The sequence below is a fragment of the Alnus glutinosa genome, chromosome 5, assembly GCF_958979055.1.
Source record: "Alnus glutinosa chromosome 5, dhAlnGlut1.1, whole genome shotgun sequence".
Classification (NCBI taxonomy): Eukaryota; Viridiplantae; Streptophyta; class Magnoliopsida; order Fagales; family Betulaceae; genus Alnus; species Alnus glutinosa.
In genome coordinates this window covers 28,333,553-28,350,256 of record NC_084890.1, presented here as the reverse complement: position 1 = coordinate 28,350,256, position 16,704 = coordinate 28,333,553, and the positions used below count along the sequence as shown (strand labels likewise).

The 16,704-nt window shown below is 40.3% G+C and overlaps 1 protein-coding gene, 1 long non-coding RNA gene and 1 other non-coding gene across 3 annotated transcripts; 1 reads left to right on the top strand and 2 right to left on the bottom strand.

The window, feature by feature from the left end:
- Positions 1-1,332: 1,332 nt before the first annotated feature.
- On the bottom strand, positions 1,333-4,843 carry LOC133868543 (proteasome subunit alpha type-4). Its single transcript, XM_062305467.1, has 2 exons — positions 4,605-4,843; positions 1,333-2,251 (listed from the first exon to the last, which is right to left on the bottom strand). The coding sequence occupies exon 2, from the start codon at positions 2,238-2,240 to the stop codon at positions 1,488-1,490; it is 753 nt and encodes a 250-aa protein (XP_062161451.1). The 5' UTR covers positions 2,241-2,251; positions 4,605-4,843; the 3' UTR covers positions 1,333-1,487.
- A 1,703-nt stretch (positions 4,844-6,546) lies between these two features.
- On the bottom strand, positions 6,547-7,864 carry LOC133869708 (uncharacterized). Its single transcript, XR_009900504.1, has 2 exons — positions 7,080-7,864; positions 6,547-6,704 (listed from the first exon to the last, which is right to left on the bottom strand). It is a non-coding gene; the product is annotated as an uncharacterized LOC133869708 (long non-coding RNA).
- A 3,401-nt stretch (positions 7,865-11,265) lies between these two features.
- Positions 11,266-11,338, top strand: TRNAF-GAA (transfer RNA phenylalanine (anticodon GAA)). The gene has a single exon. It is a non-coding gene; the product is annotated as a tRNA-Phe (tRNA).
- The last annotated feature ends 5,366 nt before the right edge of the window (positions 11,339-16,704 follow it).

Here is a 16,704-nt window from a genome sequence, read left to right as displayed (position 1 = left end):
GTAGGCAGAGTAGGGGGTGGAAGATAGATCCAAGTCAGAAAAATCTAAATGTAAAACCCAAAGCATATTCGACTGGAGGAGATGTCACTGCGGAGAATAAGCCTACAATTTTGAAATGATGAGAGATAGATCGCTAAAGATGATAAATAGAGCCTATAAAAGGCCAGAAGATCTAAAGAAAATTCGTGTGGTAACATTCCTAAAAGACACTCCCATGCCTATGAGATCAAATAATGTTAGAACGGCTTTTCCACCCAATCGACTATTTCACCTCCAAACAGCAATCACTGGATCAAGTAAAATGAGTAGCATCATTCGATTAGTAGTCAATTTAATAATTAAGATTGTGGTAGTCAAATTGCCCATTCTAGCCTTTCCTGTTTTTTGTAGGATACATTGCCTTAGAGGACTAGGGAAGACTAACAATTTTTACCATGACTGACGAACCTGACATGAATTCAATATAAAATTAGCATGTTAGGATTGAAAGCTCTAACCCGTTTAATTAAATGGATCGGAATAAGATTAACCTATATATTCTAATACCCATACATTGATACGACCCGAATTCAACATCACATTTAAGGCCAAACATTTGACATGACTCACAAACCCAATACAAAATTAGCGAATTAGAGTTGAGGAGTCTAATTCATTTAATTAAATAGATCAAGTTAAGTTTAACCTATACAATTTCATACTAATACCTCAACACGACCTCAACCCGGCTCATTCGCCATCCAGAGCTAGGTCTAGGAAGGGGATTGAAATTTAGAATTTCAATCAATTCGGATTAGCCTGTGAGCAAACAGCAGAATGGTCCTAACCAATTCCCACACTGTGGTTAACTAATTAACATTCTTGATGTCCTTTCTTTCGGTCTTCCCAGTGATGTAGCATCCCATAGGTTTCCATTCACTTGGGATTTCCTTAAGAACATCCGTGGCAGCGAAGCTTATGGAAACAAAATATATATGGGACTCAATCTGGCAACCTAGTTTCGAAATTAAAGCAAAATAGCTATAAACAAGACATCTTCATAAAATGCAAGAGGTAGCAACTAGATAACCAGAAAGAGTCCCACCATTAATTAGAACCTTTTCAAGTTTTAACATTTCCAACCGACTGAGTAGGGCAGAATGCTCTTTGTATATGTTAAGAAAAGTTAATGGTGCTTAAACATCCACTCAAGCCTGCCATAATCTTTCAACAGCATTTGGAAGTGCTGTTACATTATTAGCATATTGTGCAGCATCCTAGAAATGCTGCAATGGAAGCTCCACAAGTTCACTCATCTAGTATGTATGCTAGTCCAAATCAAGCTCATATAACTTGGTCAAACATAGACGATTAAATAAAGGACCAATTATACCAGAGGAAGAATCCATAATCTGGTTTTATAACGTTAAACACATACAGCAACATGTGCCAATAAATCCTGAAATTCATATCTAATCAAATACAGAAACGCAGGGTATACCTGAAATTCATGTCTCAGCAGCAGCAGGTTGGGTCATTCCCAACTTCACTAACAACTTGCTCAGGGTCTCTGCTGCGCATACCTGGTACTTAACTTTTCCAGAGGGCAAGAGGAAGACTTCAGCCAATTCTAGTTTATCTGAAGTAAGACTTGTGCTGTCCATTGTCTTACTGAGCACTTTCAGAGCAAGCTCAACTGCTTCTTCTCTTGTGATTTCATCCTTATAATCCTGCTTAAGCATTGACTGTGCTGCCTGGTTGTTTGCCCCAATCGCTGCAGCCTTCCAACCACCATAGTTTCCACTTGGGTCACTCATGTAAAGCTGGAAACCAAAGTTTTTGTCCCACCCTGCAAAAAGAAATGAAACACCAAATGGACGGAGCCCACCAAATTGTGTGTAACCTTGTTTGGTGTCACAGAGAGATTGGACAAGCTGTTCAACAGGCATTGGCTCTTGGTAAGCATATGTATAACGCTGGGCTTGGACTCTAGCCGTGTTGATAAGGATGTTGGCATCTGACATGATTCCAGCGACAGCACACGCTACATGGTCATCAATCTTATACATCTTTTCAGTTGATGTTGAGGTTTGGAGGAGTTTGGAAGTGACCTTCTTTTCACCAACCAAGACAACTCCATCCTTTGATAAAATCCCTATTGCACTTCCAGCATTTCCAATGGCCTCCATTGCATATTCAACTTGGTAGAGACGACCTTCTGGGGAGAATATCGTTGTCCGGCTATCATACCTTCGAGACATTTTATATCACACTGACACAAAGAGAAAATTAGTCAAAAGAGAACAATGTTGCAATTAAAAGAACGATAAATCTTAAGAATGGTACAAGGAAAAGAAAAAAGTGAGCATGTACAGAGCAGAAAGTATATTTTTTAGATTGGTAAGTAACACACGCACAGCTAGTGGAGTCCCTATCTCAAACTTGGAAAATCCAATGTCAAAATAAAATAATATCAGTCACTACAATGATGCTTTCTTGTTTTGTATGCACAAACCATTCAACATGTAGTTAGTAAAACTGTGTGATGCCACAATCTCAAAAACTGTTAAAATGATTCAATAAATTAACCTTCTTAACACAAAAAAGCAAGAACTAATAGATTATTACACATAGAAATTAGGAATTTTAAGCTGTAATATTACTATCCGCATGTGAATCAGTGATAGTTGAAGCATCACTGCATGTAGACTAAACTTTTTGGGGCTATAGAGAGTCGACTTCCCAAGAAACTATTGTTTAGCAAAAGATAAGTACAAAACAATCATGCTGCTGGTAGGTTAAATTTAGTGGTTTTGTAATAAAACTATCATCATTTATACTGTAAATTTTTTCAAGATGCTAATATAAACCCAAAAAAAGATGTAAAGTTTGTTAGGGAATTTATCCTATTTCCCAAGACCCGTGAGATGCGAAAAATAAGAAGACAGCAAAATTAAATCAATCACACACGACACCAAATTTAAGTGGTTTCCTCAATATAAGGTACGCCCACTGGTGAAAGCAACTTAGAGAAAATTCACTATCAAAAGGTGCAAGAGAGTAACATGGCGAGAAAACCGCTCAAATCTAAAGCCCCAATGCATCAAATTCTCACTTTTTACCCAAAACGAGAATAATAACAAAAGGGAAAAAACCTCTCTTTCTTTTGTTTCTCTTAGCTGCTTCTTTCTCTCAATTTTTGCATACCCCTATTTCACCTAAAGGCTAAACATGCCTTTATATAAGACCAAAAGTCGGTCAATACTCCTACACGTAGGACTCGGTGATTCAACATAAAACCAAATAGGACTTGTAAAGAGTCTGCTAACCAAAACCAAAGAAACATGTGGGGCCCACGATGAGGATGGAATCTAAGTCACCCATACCTTAACAATCTCCACCTTGACTTGAAACCTATCAAGTCTAACAATCGCCTCTCAATATGCCTCCGCCCATTGCCCTCAAGGGCAATCATAATCCACAAGTACCCTCTAGGACATAGTTTAGACATAACACCATGCTTCTCTACTAGTCCACTTGACCACATAGCTTTCTCTGATGACTATTTCTTATTGTAGACTCATTTGCACCATTTAGCTTTCTTTCTCTTGAGCAATCCAACTGACTCCCAAGCTTTACCTTTTTGTAGTAACTCCACCTCTTTCGGCATACCATCCTGAATAGAGTAAGTGGAAGTCGAAATTGGATCATGAACTAGAGAGGAGTCGGTTTATAAAAAAGAATGGGCGAAATTATCCAAAAAAGTGAAATGACAATTTTGCCTCTTTTTTTTAAGTGACCGACTCCTTTCCAGTTCAAATTCCGGTTCCGTGGACGTCTAGGCATCATGCTGAGTTTGGGTTTGGAATTAGATTTGTTGAGATTAGAACATGCATTATGTGGGGGTGTACAAGCGGTTATAACCGGCGGTTATTGGCTAAAACCGCTAACCGCCTAGCGGTTATTTTTATTTTACCAACCGCAACCGCCTGGGCGGAGGCGGTTATTTTTATAACCGCCTGTTAGTGGTTATAACCGGCGGTTTGAAACCGCTTTTGAAAACCGGTTTTGGGCCGGGTTAAAATCGGTTTTGGGCTATTTTTACACCAATTTTGGGCCAGATTTACACCTGTTTTGGGCCATTTTTTGTACAGAAGACTAGTTTTCAACAATCACATTCAGACAAGGCTGAAACTTATTTATATCAAGTTCAATCATCGGGAGCAACAATCTGGCAACCAACAAAAAGTCCACACACACAAGGACGACCGAATCAACTCAGTTAATCCCTCCCCCACTCCACCCCCACCACCACCACACACACAAATGACTAATATAACAACAGAAACACAAAATAAGTATGCTCCCTCATAAGTCAGAACTGAAGACTAGTTTTCAACGACCATATTCAGACAAGGCTGAAACTTATTTATATCAAGTTCAAACTAAAATTTGAATATGCTGAGCCTCTTTTACAATGGGAGTTGACATTTCTGAAACACCATTTCTAAACACTAACATAAGCCGAAAACCCATCAAGATAACAACTCTTATTTCCTCTAAAATATACACAAAAGAGAGAGCATAGCTGCGTAGATAATCAGAGACTAGAGAGAGGGATATACCCTGGTGTCGCTCGGTCGGACGGAAGGAGTCGACGGACGGACGAACGGTGTGGAGTCGACGGGCGACGACGGCTGAACTGTGAAATGAAGGCCGCGGGAACCGTGAAAGCCGTGAGTGAAGGACCGAACGTCCGAGAGAGACGAGAGGGCAGAGACGAGAGAGACGAGAGGGCAGAGACGAGAGGGCAGAGACGAGAGAGACGGCGTCGGCGACAACAAGAATGAAATGGGAATGGAAAATGGAAACCTAAACCTCGAAAATATGGTTTATATATATTACCAAAACGGCGTCGTTTTGGGCATTCAGCAATGCCCAAAACGACGCCCCTCTACTCAGGTCAGGTTTTTTTTTTTTTTTTTTTTTTAATATATATGCGGTTAGCGGTTATTTATAACCGCTTTTAAAACCCTATAACCGCTAACCGCCTCCGCTAGGCGGTTAGCGGTTATTTATAACCGCTTTTAAAAGCGGTTAGCGGTTATAAGCGGTTTTAAAGCGGTTATAACCGCCCCGTTTGAACACCCATAGTGCCCTATAACAAAACCCAAGGGACGCGTCTCAATCCCAACGAATTAAAACTTAGGGGTGGACCTACCTTATAAGTTGGGACGGTCTTTTGGCAATCCCAAAATTTCAGTCAATGATGACTTTTTAACCCCTATGTAACGCCCCGAATTTGAACCAGCAAATTCGTAAGCAGAAACCTCCGGTTCCCACGTGACGTTACTACATCAGAGATAACTGACGCAGCGGAATATAAATTTGTTTTCTTTAAAAAGATACATCAGAGTTTATTGAGTGATAAATGTAATTAAAGTATTACATTCCAAATTGATACAAGAAATCACTACAATCATCAACTACATTAACGAACAGTTCTAATTCTTGTAATGCTAACAAACTCCCATCCTTGAGCTTTATACACTTTCGTACCTGCAACATGGGCTATACCGCCCATATATAAATATATGGGTCAGTCAACTGCTTTCAATAATGATAAGATTACTGATTTAATTAAATGTATGCGATGCAACAATATGTAGTGCAACAATATGAGGACAATTATAAACACTTAAGCCAAGAATCCAATCCCGGAAATCCCTATTCTTTCTACGGGCTTTTAACTGAGGGTCTTTTTCTAAAGCCTCAGTCCTGGGTTGTCTATCCCTCTCAGAGTACCAAACCCACATACTAGGGTTGTCTATTCTCTCACAGGGCCTCAAATCCCACAAAACTCCATGGATGTCTATCTCTCTCAGAGCCTCAAACCCACCAACTGGGTTGTCTATCTCTCTCAGAGCTTCAAAACCGAGGATGTGTATCTTTCCTAAATCCATGGATGTCTATCTCTCTCAGAGCCTCAAACCCACCAACTGGGTTGTCTATCTCTCTCAGAGCTTCAAAACCGAGGATGTCTATCGCTCATAAATCTAAGAATGTCTATCCCTCAGAGCTTCAAACCCACCAACTGGGTTGTCTATCCCTCTCAGGGCTTCCTATCTGTCTCTATGCCTTAATATTAAAACATGTCATAATACAACCAATATGCTCCAAACAAGTTGCATACTATTAAATAAAGCAGATATCAAAACATTAAAGAAAGCTCTACGTGTATCACTCTGAGTGAGTAAGGAATACTCACAGTCTCTTTGTACAGTCTCTCAGTTCATCATCTGCATAATTATAAATACATATACACATAAAGTGTTAACATCATTACTCAGGAATATTACTTATTTTCACTTATCATAATATGTCTTAGTTTTAGTATTAATTTAATAACATCTAATCTCTTTTCCCTCAATACAATCACTTTTTAAAAAATATCAATTTAACATTGAATCTTAAATAAACATAACCTCCTTAATTCATCAAAACTCAATTAATTACCAACCTCTACGAATCCAGCAATTAACAGTACAAACATATACAAAAATCTCATAATTAATCATAACCGAATTTAATAGTCTGAAATAAGGAACCAAAGTCCGTCTATACTTATACATAAAATTAGAGAACCACTAAAATACACTGTTGGCAATTCACCAAAATAGAGGGAGAACCACTCTCGGTTAGCCAATAGTATACACGACCGCAACCTGTCAAAACACAAAACAATCATTTACTGACCAAAGAATATCTAAATAAAATTCTACTAATAATCTATCAATTCAAATCTCATAAATAAATACTCAATTTAAATATCATTAAAGCATTCACATATTTTCTATAACTTACTAAAACCCATAATTAATTTCTAAATCAAACAAACCACATCTCCATTTAAACATAAAACAAAGTCATAACACTATTCTCCTCAGCCACTTCACAACCCAAATACCCATAAAGTCCTCCTATCAAGCCTTAACCCACAACAGAGAACTCATAAACCGGCTAGCAAGGCCCAAACAGTGAACACATGGAATCAGTTCATAACTCAATACATAATCTAGTCCATTCTAAAATCAGTTTACCTAGGGATTGCACAGAGAAATCCGCCGGAAAAGTCGCCGGAAAGACACTGCCGGAAACAGGTCACTGCCGGGTTGGATTTCCGGGTTCGGGTCATGGGTTGACGGATCGGGTTGCTTCCGGGTCGCGAGTTGGGGGATCACTGCCGGGTCACTGGATCGTTTGGGTCTGATGGGTTCAGCTCACGGGTAGCAAGGCTGGTTCATCGGGTCACGGCCAGAACCGCCGGAATCGTCTCACCGGCCACCGGGAATTAGACCCATGAAGGATCGGGTCTTACGGGTCACGAGTCTTGGGTTGCTGAGGACCGGCCACGGCCTGCCGGGATGGGCTTCTGGGTCGGAGATCACCCATGGTTCGAGCCTCAGATCAACGGTCATGTGGGTTGCGGGTCTGGGTCGCACGCCGGAGGGTCGGGCTTGGCGAGTCTAGGCTGGATTGCTCACGGGGTTCGTCGGGTTTCTGCTAGGTTTGACGGGTTCCGGTTCTCCTCCCGCGGGTCACCCGGATCTCTCAATCTTAGCCCCTCTCTCCGGTCTCTCATCTCATCTCTCGAGCCACTCCATCTCTGCCCCCCTCTATCTCCGGTCTCTCACCTTCTTAGTCTCTTGCACACTAACGGTCTCGGGTAGAAGGAGAAAGAAGAAGGAACAAAAGATAGAAGAAGGAAGAAGGAAAAAGAAGGAATGGAGTGATTTCCCTCTCCTGCAGATTAACTAATATAGTCACAAAAATTCAGCCACCTAACCCTTGATGGCTTGTGCATCGATTGTTTGTTGTGGAAGGAGATTATTGCTTGACAGTCTGACCTGATGGTGACCTCTTCTTTATCAAGATAATATATCTTTAATGATTCCAAGGACTCCATTACCGCGAATATCTCAGCATCTATGGTCCCCTTTGGAACAGGGAACTTCCCACTTACGTAGGCACATACCTTTTCTTCTCCTTTGGACGCTCCTTTTGAGGTCCTCCACTTGCACACACCTCCCTATCCTTCCATGCATCCATCTGTCCTCACCTTCTCTTTTACTTGGCGTACTAGCTGGAAATCAGATTCCTTCCATCTTTTATCTCCGTGTGTGCCCAGCTTGTTGTAGAGTGGTCCCAATAATGTCCCGCAATTTTGAATGTAGCTCCTGGCATAATTGATAACGCCCAACCATGATCTTAACCCTTTCAAGGTCTGAAGATCTCAAATTAATTAAGGGGCAACTATTGCCTTTCCTCTCTCATTATATTTCTTCTTCTTCTTTCCTGCAAGTGTTATTATATATATATATATATATATATATATATATATATATATATATATATATATATATATATATATATATATATATATATATATTATAAAAAATGAAATGGCCTTTCCATTATTTTATTTGATAAAAATATGTTTTAAAAACTGGGGCGCTACACCCTAGATGGCTAGATGATTTAGCTTTCTATTTAACTACTCTTAGCATTTATGTAGGTTTGGACCCCATATAAAAAACATTGATTCTGCCCCTGTTGAAACTGGATTCAAGCCAAATCCATTGAGTTCTAATTTAGCGATCCATGTAATTTACTTGATTTACAGGCGAAAGTTGGGACACAGGTTATTTGACCCCATACCTAGAATCTCTAGGGCCAAATTTCACAAATGGAGCTAACTTTGCTATAAGTGGTTCAGCTGCTCTATCTGCGGTAGTGGTGTAAACCCGGAGGTAGTTCCCGGTTATTAGCCAAAACCGGGAACTGGCTCCAGGGTCCGCAGTTATTAAGAATTAGAAACAGGCTCCGGTAACTGACAAAAGTTTTTTGCTTACAATTGGAAAATGACAGCAGAAGGATGTATTCCAAGGTAAATGGAAGCTGCAGACCCAATATGAAACTTGCATTTCTAATGGAACTGCAATAAGAGAACATATTGTCACAAAATTTCTTTCAGGGTCTATTTTTTTTTACAAGTAATTGAGCTATAAATTGAAATGTAAGACGCCCCCGGGTACACAAGACTACCTAGCTAGTAGGACTCTAGGAGCAAAAAGAAACATAAATCATGGTAACTAATCACTAAAGGAGAAACAAAGTAGCTGTCCAAAGATACAGGGTACTGAAAAATGAAGTCTTAACCTCCTCCAAAGTTCTTTCACGGTCCTCAAAACTTCAAAGACATCAAAAGAGGTACGAAGGCACTATTATATACACAGTAGCACTGCTAATGAGTTTGTCATACAGTATCCACATAAAGCTACTTTTATATTTCTGGAAGTTATACTTGTAAAATTAGAAATTGTGGGTCTTTGTGGGTTTTCTAGGGTTTTTTTGTGGGCTAGCTGGGATGTTCCTCTGTATACTATCTGTGTACTTAGGGGCACCTTACGCTTTTTTAATAAAATTCTCTTACTTATCAAAAAAAAAAAAAATAGAATTGATGTAAATATGTTCTGAATATATAAATTTACTTGGTTGCATACTACTTACTCAACAAAATTAAGGATTCTAATGATAGAATTACGTAGATTGGACCACATCATGATTATCTTCACCAACATTGTATTACCAAATCCATACAATCTATGTTTTTTTCCCCCATTTACCTTTTTGGCAACAAAAATCTAGCTTCTTCTAGCATAGTCAAGAAGTGAAAAGTGCAAACGAACATAACATATTTAACCTATTTGGGGAGATAATCACCTGGGAAGTCTCCAAGGCATACCTTGATATAGCATGTTTGATACACCACTTTAACAAAAGTTAATATGGGTTTGTTGGTATTACTCGACGTGAAACTCCAACATAATCTCCCATCAAGATTCACGTAAAGTCATATAAATAACCTCGAAAAAGCTAAGTTCCCACAAATACACAACCTCTACGCTATAAAGGCACGCCTTTCATACTTAGTTATTTCAAACAAAACTTCACCAACTGCCTACTCAGACCCACTGAGATCTTCACATAAAACTTCCTACTGGGAAATCCTAAGGGTCAAAAAGAGAAAACAACGCTTGGTTGAAGGTAGTGATTCTCAAGAGATTTGGGTGATGGTATCTGTTAAATACTGATTCCACACAGGCCTTATAGCAACCCTTGAATTTTTCGGAGATCAATTAATCTACTTGCTTTTCCAATGAATCTGATTCTCTCTTGAATCTTATTAAGTTTGAACTTCCACACCCAAAAGCAAAGCACACCCATTTACAAACACAGCATGATTCAGGCATTGAGAGGAGAAAAAAGGAAAAAAGAGAACAAGATCAAAGCATCCATTGAGAGAGCAAAGCTAGGAAGGAAGAAGAAGAAAGACATACCTTGGAGGAGAAGCAGGGCAGAATTGTCGATTTGGGGATTGTGGGGAGGGCTATTTGTATTTCACAAGATATTGGGCCTATATTTATCAGGCCCAACAAAGTTTAAGTAGCCCAAGAAAGAGGCCCAGAAAGTATGAAATTGTGGATCTGGTGTCCCATAACAGGAAACAAGTAACACATGTCTTAATCCTAACACTTACAAAAAAAATGTCTTAATCCGTTAGTCTAATTTGATACGTATGTAATATGTATACATATACATACACATATATAAAGCAATACAGAAGGAAGAAACTATACTAATAGGTACAAAACTTAGGGCATCATTTTTGTATTACACGTGTCCTATAACTAGACACAAGGGACTCATGTCTTAATCCTAACAAGTCTAGTTTCAATTGAAATTAGATCTAAAATATATAATACAGAAGGAAAAAAAGATACTAATCGACACAAAAATTAGGACATCATTTTTGTATTTAACAACCATAGATACACTATATCAGGCATATAATTTTCAATAACGAATCACCGTTAGCAATGTTCTATCAAAGGCAGCATTTGTTTTTGGTTTTTTTTTTTTGGTTTTTTTTGGATTTTGTTTTAAAAAAAATTTAAAGGTTTTTTCTCCTATCCATGACCAACAAATCATTTTATGTTGGTTAGTTTGTGGATGGGTGCTTTACTTTTGGTTTTGGAAATTCATCCTTAACAAGATAGAAAGAGAGAGTTGTTTCTTTATAAAACTCAAGTAATAGAGCAATTCATCACGAGGAAACCATGCTTGAAAGCACTAGTGTCCGAAAGAGTATATTTATAGTTTAAATTGAAAAACAAAATTGTGTTACCTAAGTCAAGGAAGTTTATATTCAGATTAAATCAACAAGCAGAGATAGCTCAGTTGGGAGAGTGTTAGACTGAAGATCTGAAGGTCACATGTTCGATCCATGTTCACCGCAATTAGCTTTTCATCACTCATCAACAACATGTTTTGTGGATAATCAAACTAAACAACACGGACACGACATGTTAGGTCGAGCGACTAGTCGTCTTTCTATTCTTGAGCCCATATTCAGTTCTTTACTTTTGTTTTGTTCTTTTTATTAATTTATTTTATATCTTCACATTTGATGAAGTAAATACATAGATCTCTTGTAATACTCATTTGAAGGTGGCCAATTCCAACTGCAAATCAAATTCTAAAAATCTATTTCAGCTATCAGCATGTTTTTCCTTCAAATCTTCAATGGTAATCTTAAAAGATACGTGACACAGCATTACTAAAAGCTATGGATCTTATTTGGTTCAATTAAGTGGTGCATAATTCCACACAAGTGAATGTACATTTTCTCCTAACGCAAATAAGGATGATTGTGAACTCTCGCAATCAAGCTTGGGGGAAATATGATTAAGGGTACCAATGAAAGCCTCCTCCTCATATATCTATGAAGGTAAATTTTGATGTGGTGATTAGATCCAACTTTTATGTAGCTTCGATTAGGGGTGGGCACGGAAACAACAAAATTGTTACAGGGTTACCAAAATAGAAGGAAAAAAGAAAAAAATTTCTTCCCACAAAAGAACACACTATAACATACACAAGAAATAGGTAAAATGAAACTAGAATAGAACTCTGACCACAAATACAAAGATCTTCACTAAGAATACCAAGCTTAGTTCCCTCTCTCTCTCTCTCTCTCTCTCTCTCTCTCTATGAGGGGTAGCATGTGAGTGCAGGGGTAGCACTTGAGGGTATTTGTGGAGGAGAAGAACCAAAATTTTGTTTCAACTAGGAGTGAGCTTTTATGGGCAGCATCTCGGGGATGGTATGGGCTATCTTGACTATTGCTATGTGGACTCGAAGTCCTTTTAATTCCTATCTGAGGTTAGTGGCGGGGTTCAGTTGGCCGAAAGGAGTAGACACTTGTTTTGGGCGGTTATCTTAGGATGGTCCAGCTTGGTTTGGCTGATGCAAGCAATGGAAAGGCTATCCAAGGGAGAAGAAGATAACAGTAAGTGGAGAACTTTCCGACTGGGTTGCACTATCTATGTGGTGCTGCGTAGAAAGAATAAGCATGGCCAGTTCATTGAACTGTCAGAATATGGTGGAGGAGGACGACGTAGTTACGTGGTGATTCCGAAAGGGAGCGATAGGAAGGGTTGGTTGAATGTTTGGGTGCAACTTCAAAAGTTGAGCACCTATCATGCAAAGCACCAAGCCGACAGAACAGCTGCTGGAAGGAAAATTGATGCAGCACTGAAAGTAGCACCGAAAGCTATAGGTCTAGGTTGGGAAGGTCAGTCCTATGCGGTGGTGCTAGGAGGAAAGACGCCGTCCAGAGTAGGCGTTCCAGTTGAAAGCATGGGGCAGTAGGGACATTTGGACGGGGCCAGAAAAGGAAGTCCCTTTGCTTGAGGCCGACGATCACGCAGAAGAAATGGAAGTTATGTTTTCAAATCGGTCAGTCGTTTCTATTATGGGAAACTGTTTGAAACACAATATTGACGAGGCAAAAAATATGGAGGAATTGAAGTCTTTCCTTCGTCATTTCAAGGCAGAAGTTGAGAGTTGGTTGAGCCTTTTGGAGTTGGGCTGTGTGAATGCAAATGCGAATTCAAGTGGGTTAGAAGATAGGGGGCAGGGAAATAAGGCCCATGTTGAACGATTAAAACTCAAGGACCTTATGACCAACGACAAGCGTGAAGGTGAGCTCACGTGTGTTTACTCTAGGCCCTCTCCACGTAAGGTGACAACACAGTGGCAGCAAATGACTAGGCAACCGCTGGCGCCAACTCTTCAGCTGGATAGGGTGGTCCTGATAGAGCAAGCTGTTATTTCACCTGGAAGTATGAAGGTTAGGCTTGCTGGCAGGGTGTTATTGGCAGGGTTATGTTCCAAGGGTTTGCCAGAAATGTGCACTGAAACAGAGCAAGTGCCCCCGCAACCTCTGGCGCTCTCCAACCGGATAGGGCGGTGTTGACAGAGCAGGATGTTCCTTCACTTGGCGTGGGAAGGTCGAGCTTGCTAGCAGGGTGCAAGTGGCAGGGTCGAGTTCCCCGGTTTTGCCGGAAAGATGCACTGGTACAGGGATTGAGCAGGTCGAGGAGAGGAAAAAGGAAAGAGGAAGATTGTGTGGTGGAGGAGCTCGAAATGGAGGAACCTAGCTGTGAAGGGGATCTATCTACTGGTCTTGAGGTTAAAAACGGAGAGCCGGGATTGCTCAGTTTAGGCACAGGGGAGGAAGTGAGCCGCGTGGTTGTGGAAAAAGTTATAGGAGAGCCGAGGATCACTGGAGGTGTTACCGAAGAACCTAATGGGGAGAATGAAGGTATTTATCCCAAAATCTCAAACCCGGTGATCCAGCTTGAGCCCAGTTAGAGGGTTGAACTTAATTTGGGAGGGAGGAAGGGAGTTGGATGCATATGGGGGGGGGGGAGGAATTTTCTTATACATGCAATCCTAGAGAGCCGGAGGACTCAAAGGAGCTGTCCTCTGTCGTTGTCCGATCTGAATTCAGTTTTGAAATTGTAGATGGTGGAGTAAGCGATGATTTGGAGGGCATTGGCCCCATTTCGGTTATGCCTTTGGTAGTTGAGATGGACAAAGACTCAAGTTCAAGTGTGTCTCCTAGATGGGTGATGGAGAGGGTGAAAGGTTACTTCAAAGGAGTGTCATGTGACCAATATAAATATAAATTGTTGGCATTGTTTGAACTAATTGAAGTCAGGCGAGTCTAATCCTTGGTTGATTCTTTGGCTATGGTTACCACAGTTTTAGGAGTGAAAGGCCAAAGGGACTTGACGTGTATTAATGAAGCTCAAAATACTATCTTGAAATGTAAGGGGGATAAATGAGTTGGATAAAAGATTATGTATTAAAGGGCTCATTAGAGATTGGAAGGTTGATTTGGTGTGTTTGGTGGGGATAAAAATGGAAGTCATTACTAGAGCAATGGTTCAAAGTTTGTGGGGTTGCCAACATGTGGATTGGTGTTATATGGGGGCTAGTGGGGTGTCAGGTAGAATTCTGATTATGTGAGATATGAGGGTTGTGGAGAAGGTGGATGAATGTGTGGGACGGTATACCTTAGCTATTTCATTGCGTAACGCTGATGACAATTTTATGTGGGCGTTTGGGGGTGTGTATGGGCCTAATGATGATGGGGAGAGGATGGTGTTGTGGAATGAGATGGCTGGATTGATGAGTTGGTGGGATAGGCCGTGGCGCTTTGGGGGAGACTTTAATGTGGTGCGGTTTCTGAGTGAGCGATCAGGTGCATGTGGTTTTTCTGTGGCTATGGAAGACTTTTCAGAGTTCATACATGGGCAGAGTTTGGTAGATATTCCTCTTCATGGAGGGCAGTTTACTTGGTTCAATAACCAAGTATGGTCTAAAATTGATAGGTTTTTGCTTTCTCTGAAGTGGGAAGAACATTACCTTGATATATCACAACGACGATTGCCTAGACTTTTATCGGACCATTTCCCTTTGCTGTTGGATTGTGGAACACATGTGGCTTAAATCCGATGGTTTTGTGGAATAAGTGCAACATTGGTGGGAGTCATATGATTTCCAAGGTCTGCCAAGTTATGTGCTGGCAAATAAGTTAAAAGCTTTAAAGGCGAATTTGAAGAAATGGAATGCGAAGGTCTTCGGTGATGTGGGAAAGAAGAAGAAGGAATTATTGGAAGGTATTAAAGAGTTGGAGTGTATTGAGGAGTCTTGGGGCTAGTGGAGGAGGAGCAGGTACGGAAGTCAGACATGATCAAGGAGCTGGAAAAAACACTCCTGTTTAAGGAGGTTAATTGGAGGCAAAAGTCTCGGGCTTTGTGGCTAAAGGAAGAGGATAATAACACTAAATTCTTTCATAGGGTGGCAAATTCACATCGGGGGTACAATCATGTGGGAGCTCTGAGGATTAATGGAGCTAGGTCTACTAATTTGGTGGAGATTAAGGATCACATTGTAAATTATTATGACACTTTGTATATCGAGCAGAGTTCGTGGCGGCCTAGGTTGGATGGGATTCTTTCTCTTCCATTGATGCAGATGAGTGTCTCTGGTTGGAACGTGTCTTTGAGGAGCAGGAGGTATAGGAGGTGGTGCGGGAGATGAACGGGGGATAAGGCTTTGGGTCCAGATGGCTTTTCTATGGCTTTCTTTCAGAAATGTTGGGGGGGGGGGGGGGGGGTTCTCAAACAAGATATTATGGCGGTTTTTTCAAAATTTCATAATAGCTGCCAGTTTGAGAGCAGTTTGAATGTAACTTTTGTTTCCTTAATTCCTAAGAAGGCAGACGCGGTGGAGGTTAAGGACTTTAGGCCTATCAGTTTGGTGGGAGGGGTTTACAAAATGATTTATAAGGTCCTTGCTAACAGGCTCAAATCAATGTTGGAAAAAATAATTTCGAGCTCTCATAATGCCTTTGTTGGTGGTCGGCATATCTTGGATTCAGTTCTTATAGCCAACGAATACCTGGATAGCCAAATATGGTCGAGGGAGGTTGGGTTATTATGCAAGCTGGATTTGGAAAAAGCATATGATCACGTGAACTGAGATTTCTTACTCTACATGCTTTAGAGGTGTGGGTTTGGGGAGAGGTGGAGGAAATGGATTAAATTTTGCATTTCTACTGTAAAATTTTCCATTTTGCTTAATGGCTCGCCAACAGGTTTCTTTTAGAGCTCATAGGGGATTAGGCAAGGTGATCCTCTTTCTCCTTTGCTGTTTGTGGTGGTTATGAAAGCGCTTAGTAGGATGTTGAATGCGTTTATGCTCCAAGGCTCGTTGTCAGGTTTCTCGATGGGCATCATGGATAATAAAGTTTTAGTGGTGAATCATTTGTTGTTTGCTGATGATACCTAAATTTTTTGTGGAGCTCAGGCTGGGCATGTTCAAAATTTGAGGTGTACATTTTTATGTTTTGAAGCGGTGTCAGGGTTGAGGATCAATTTAGGCAAATCCGAATTGGTCCCTATTGGCGAGATGGTTGATGTGGAGTCTTCGGCATACATTTTGGGTTGTAGAATTGGGTCTCTGCCGATGACACATTTGGGTATGCCATTGGGGGTGTCTTTTAAATCTCTTTCTATTTTGAATGGGGTTATTGAGAAGGTGGAGAGAAAGTTGACTAATTGGAAGAAGCTTTATTTATCCAAGGGTAGTAGGGTAACGTTGATTCATAGTTATAGCATTCATACTTATTATTTATCTCTATTCCCTATTCCTGTGAGTGTAGCCAAGAAACTGGAGCGGCTTTAAAGGAAGTTTCTGTGTAGTGGTACGGGGGATGAGACTAAATTTCATTTGGTCAACTGGCATTGG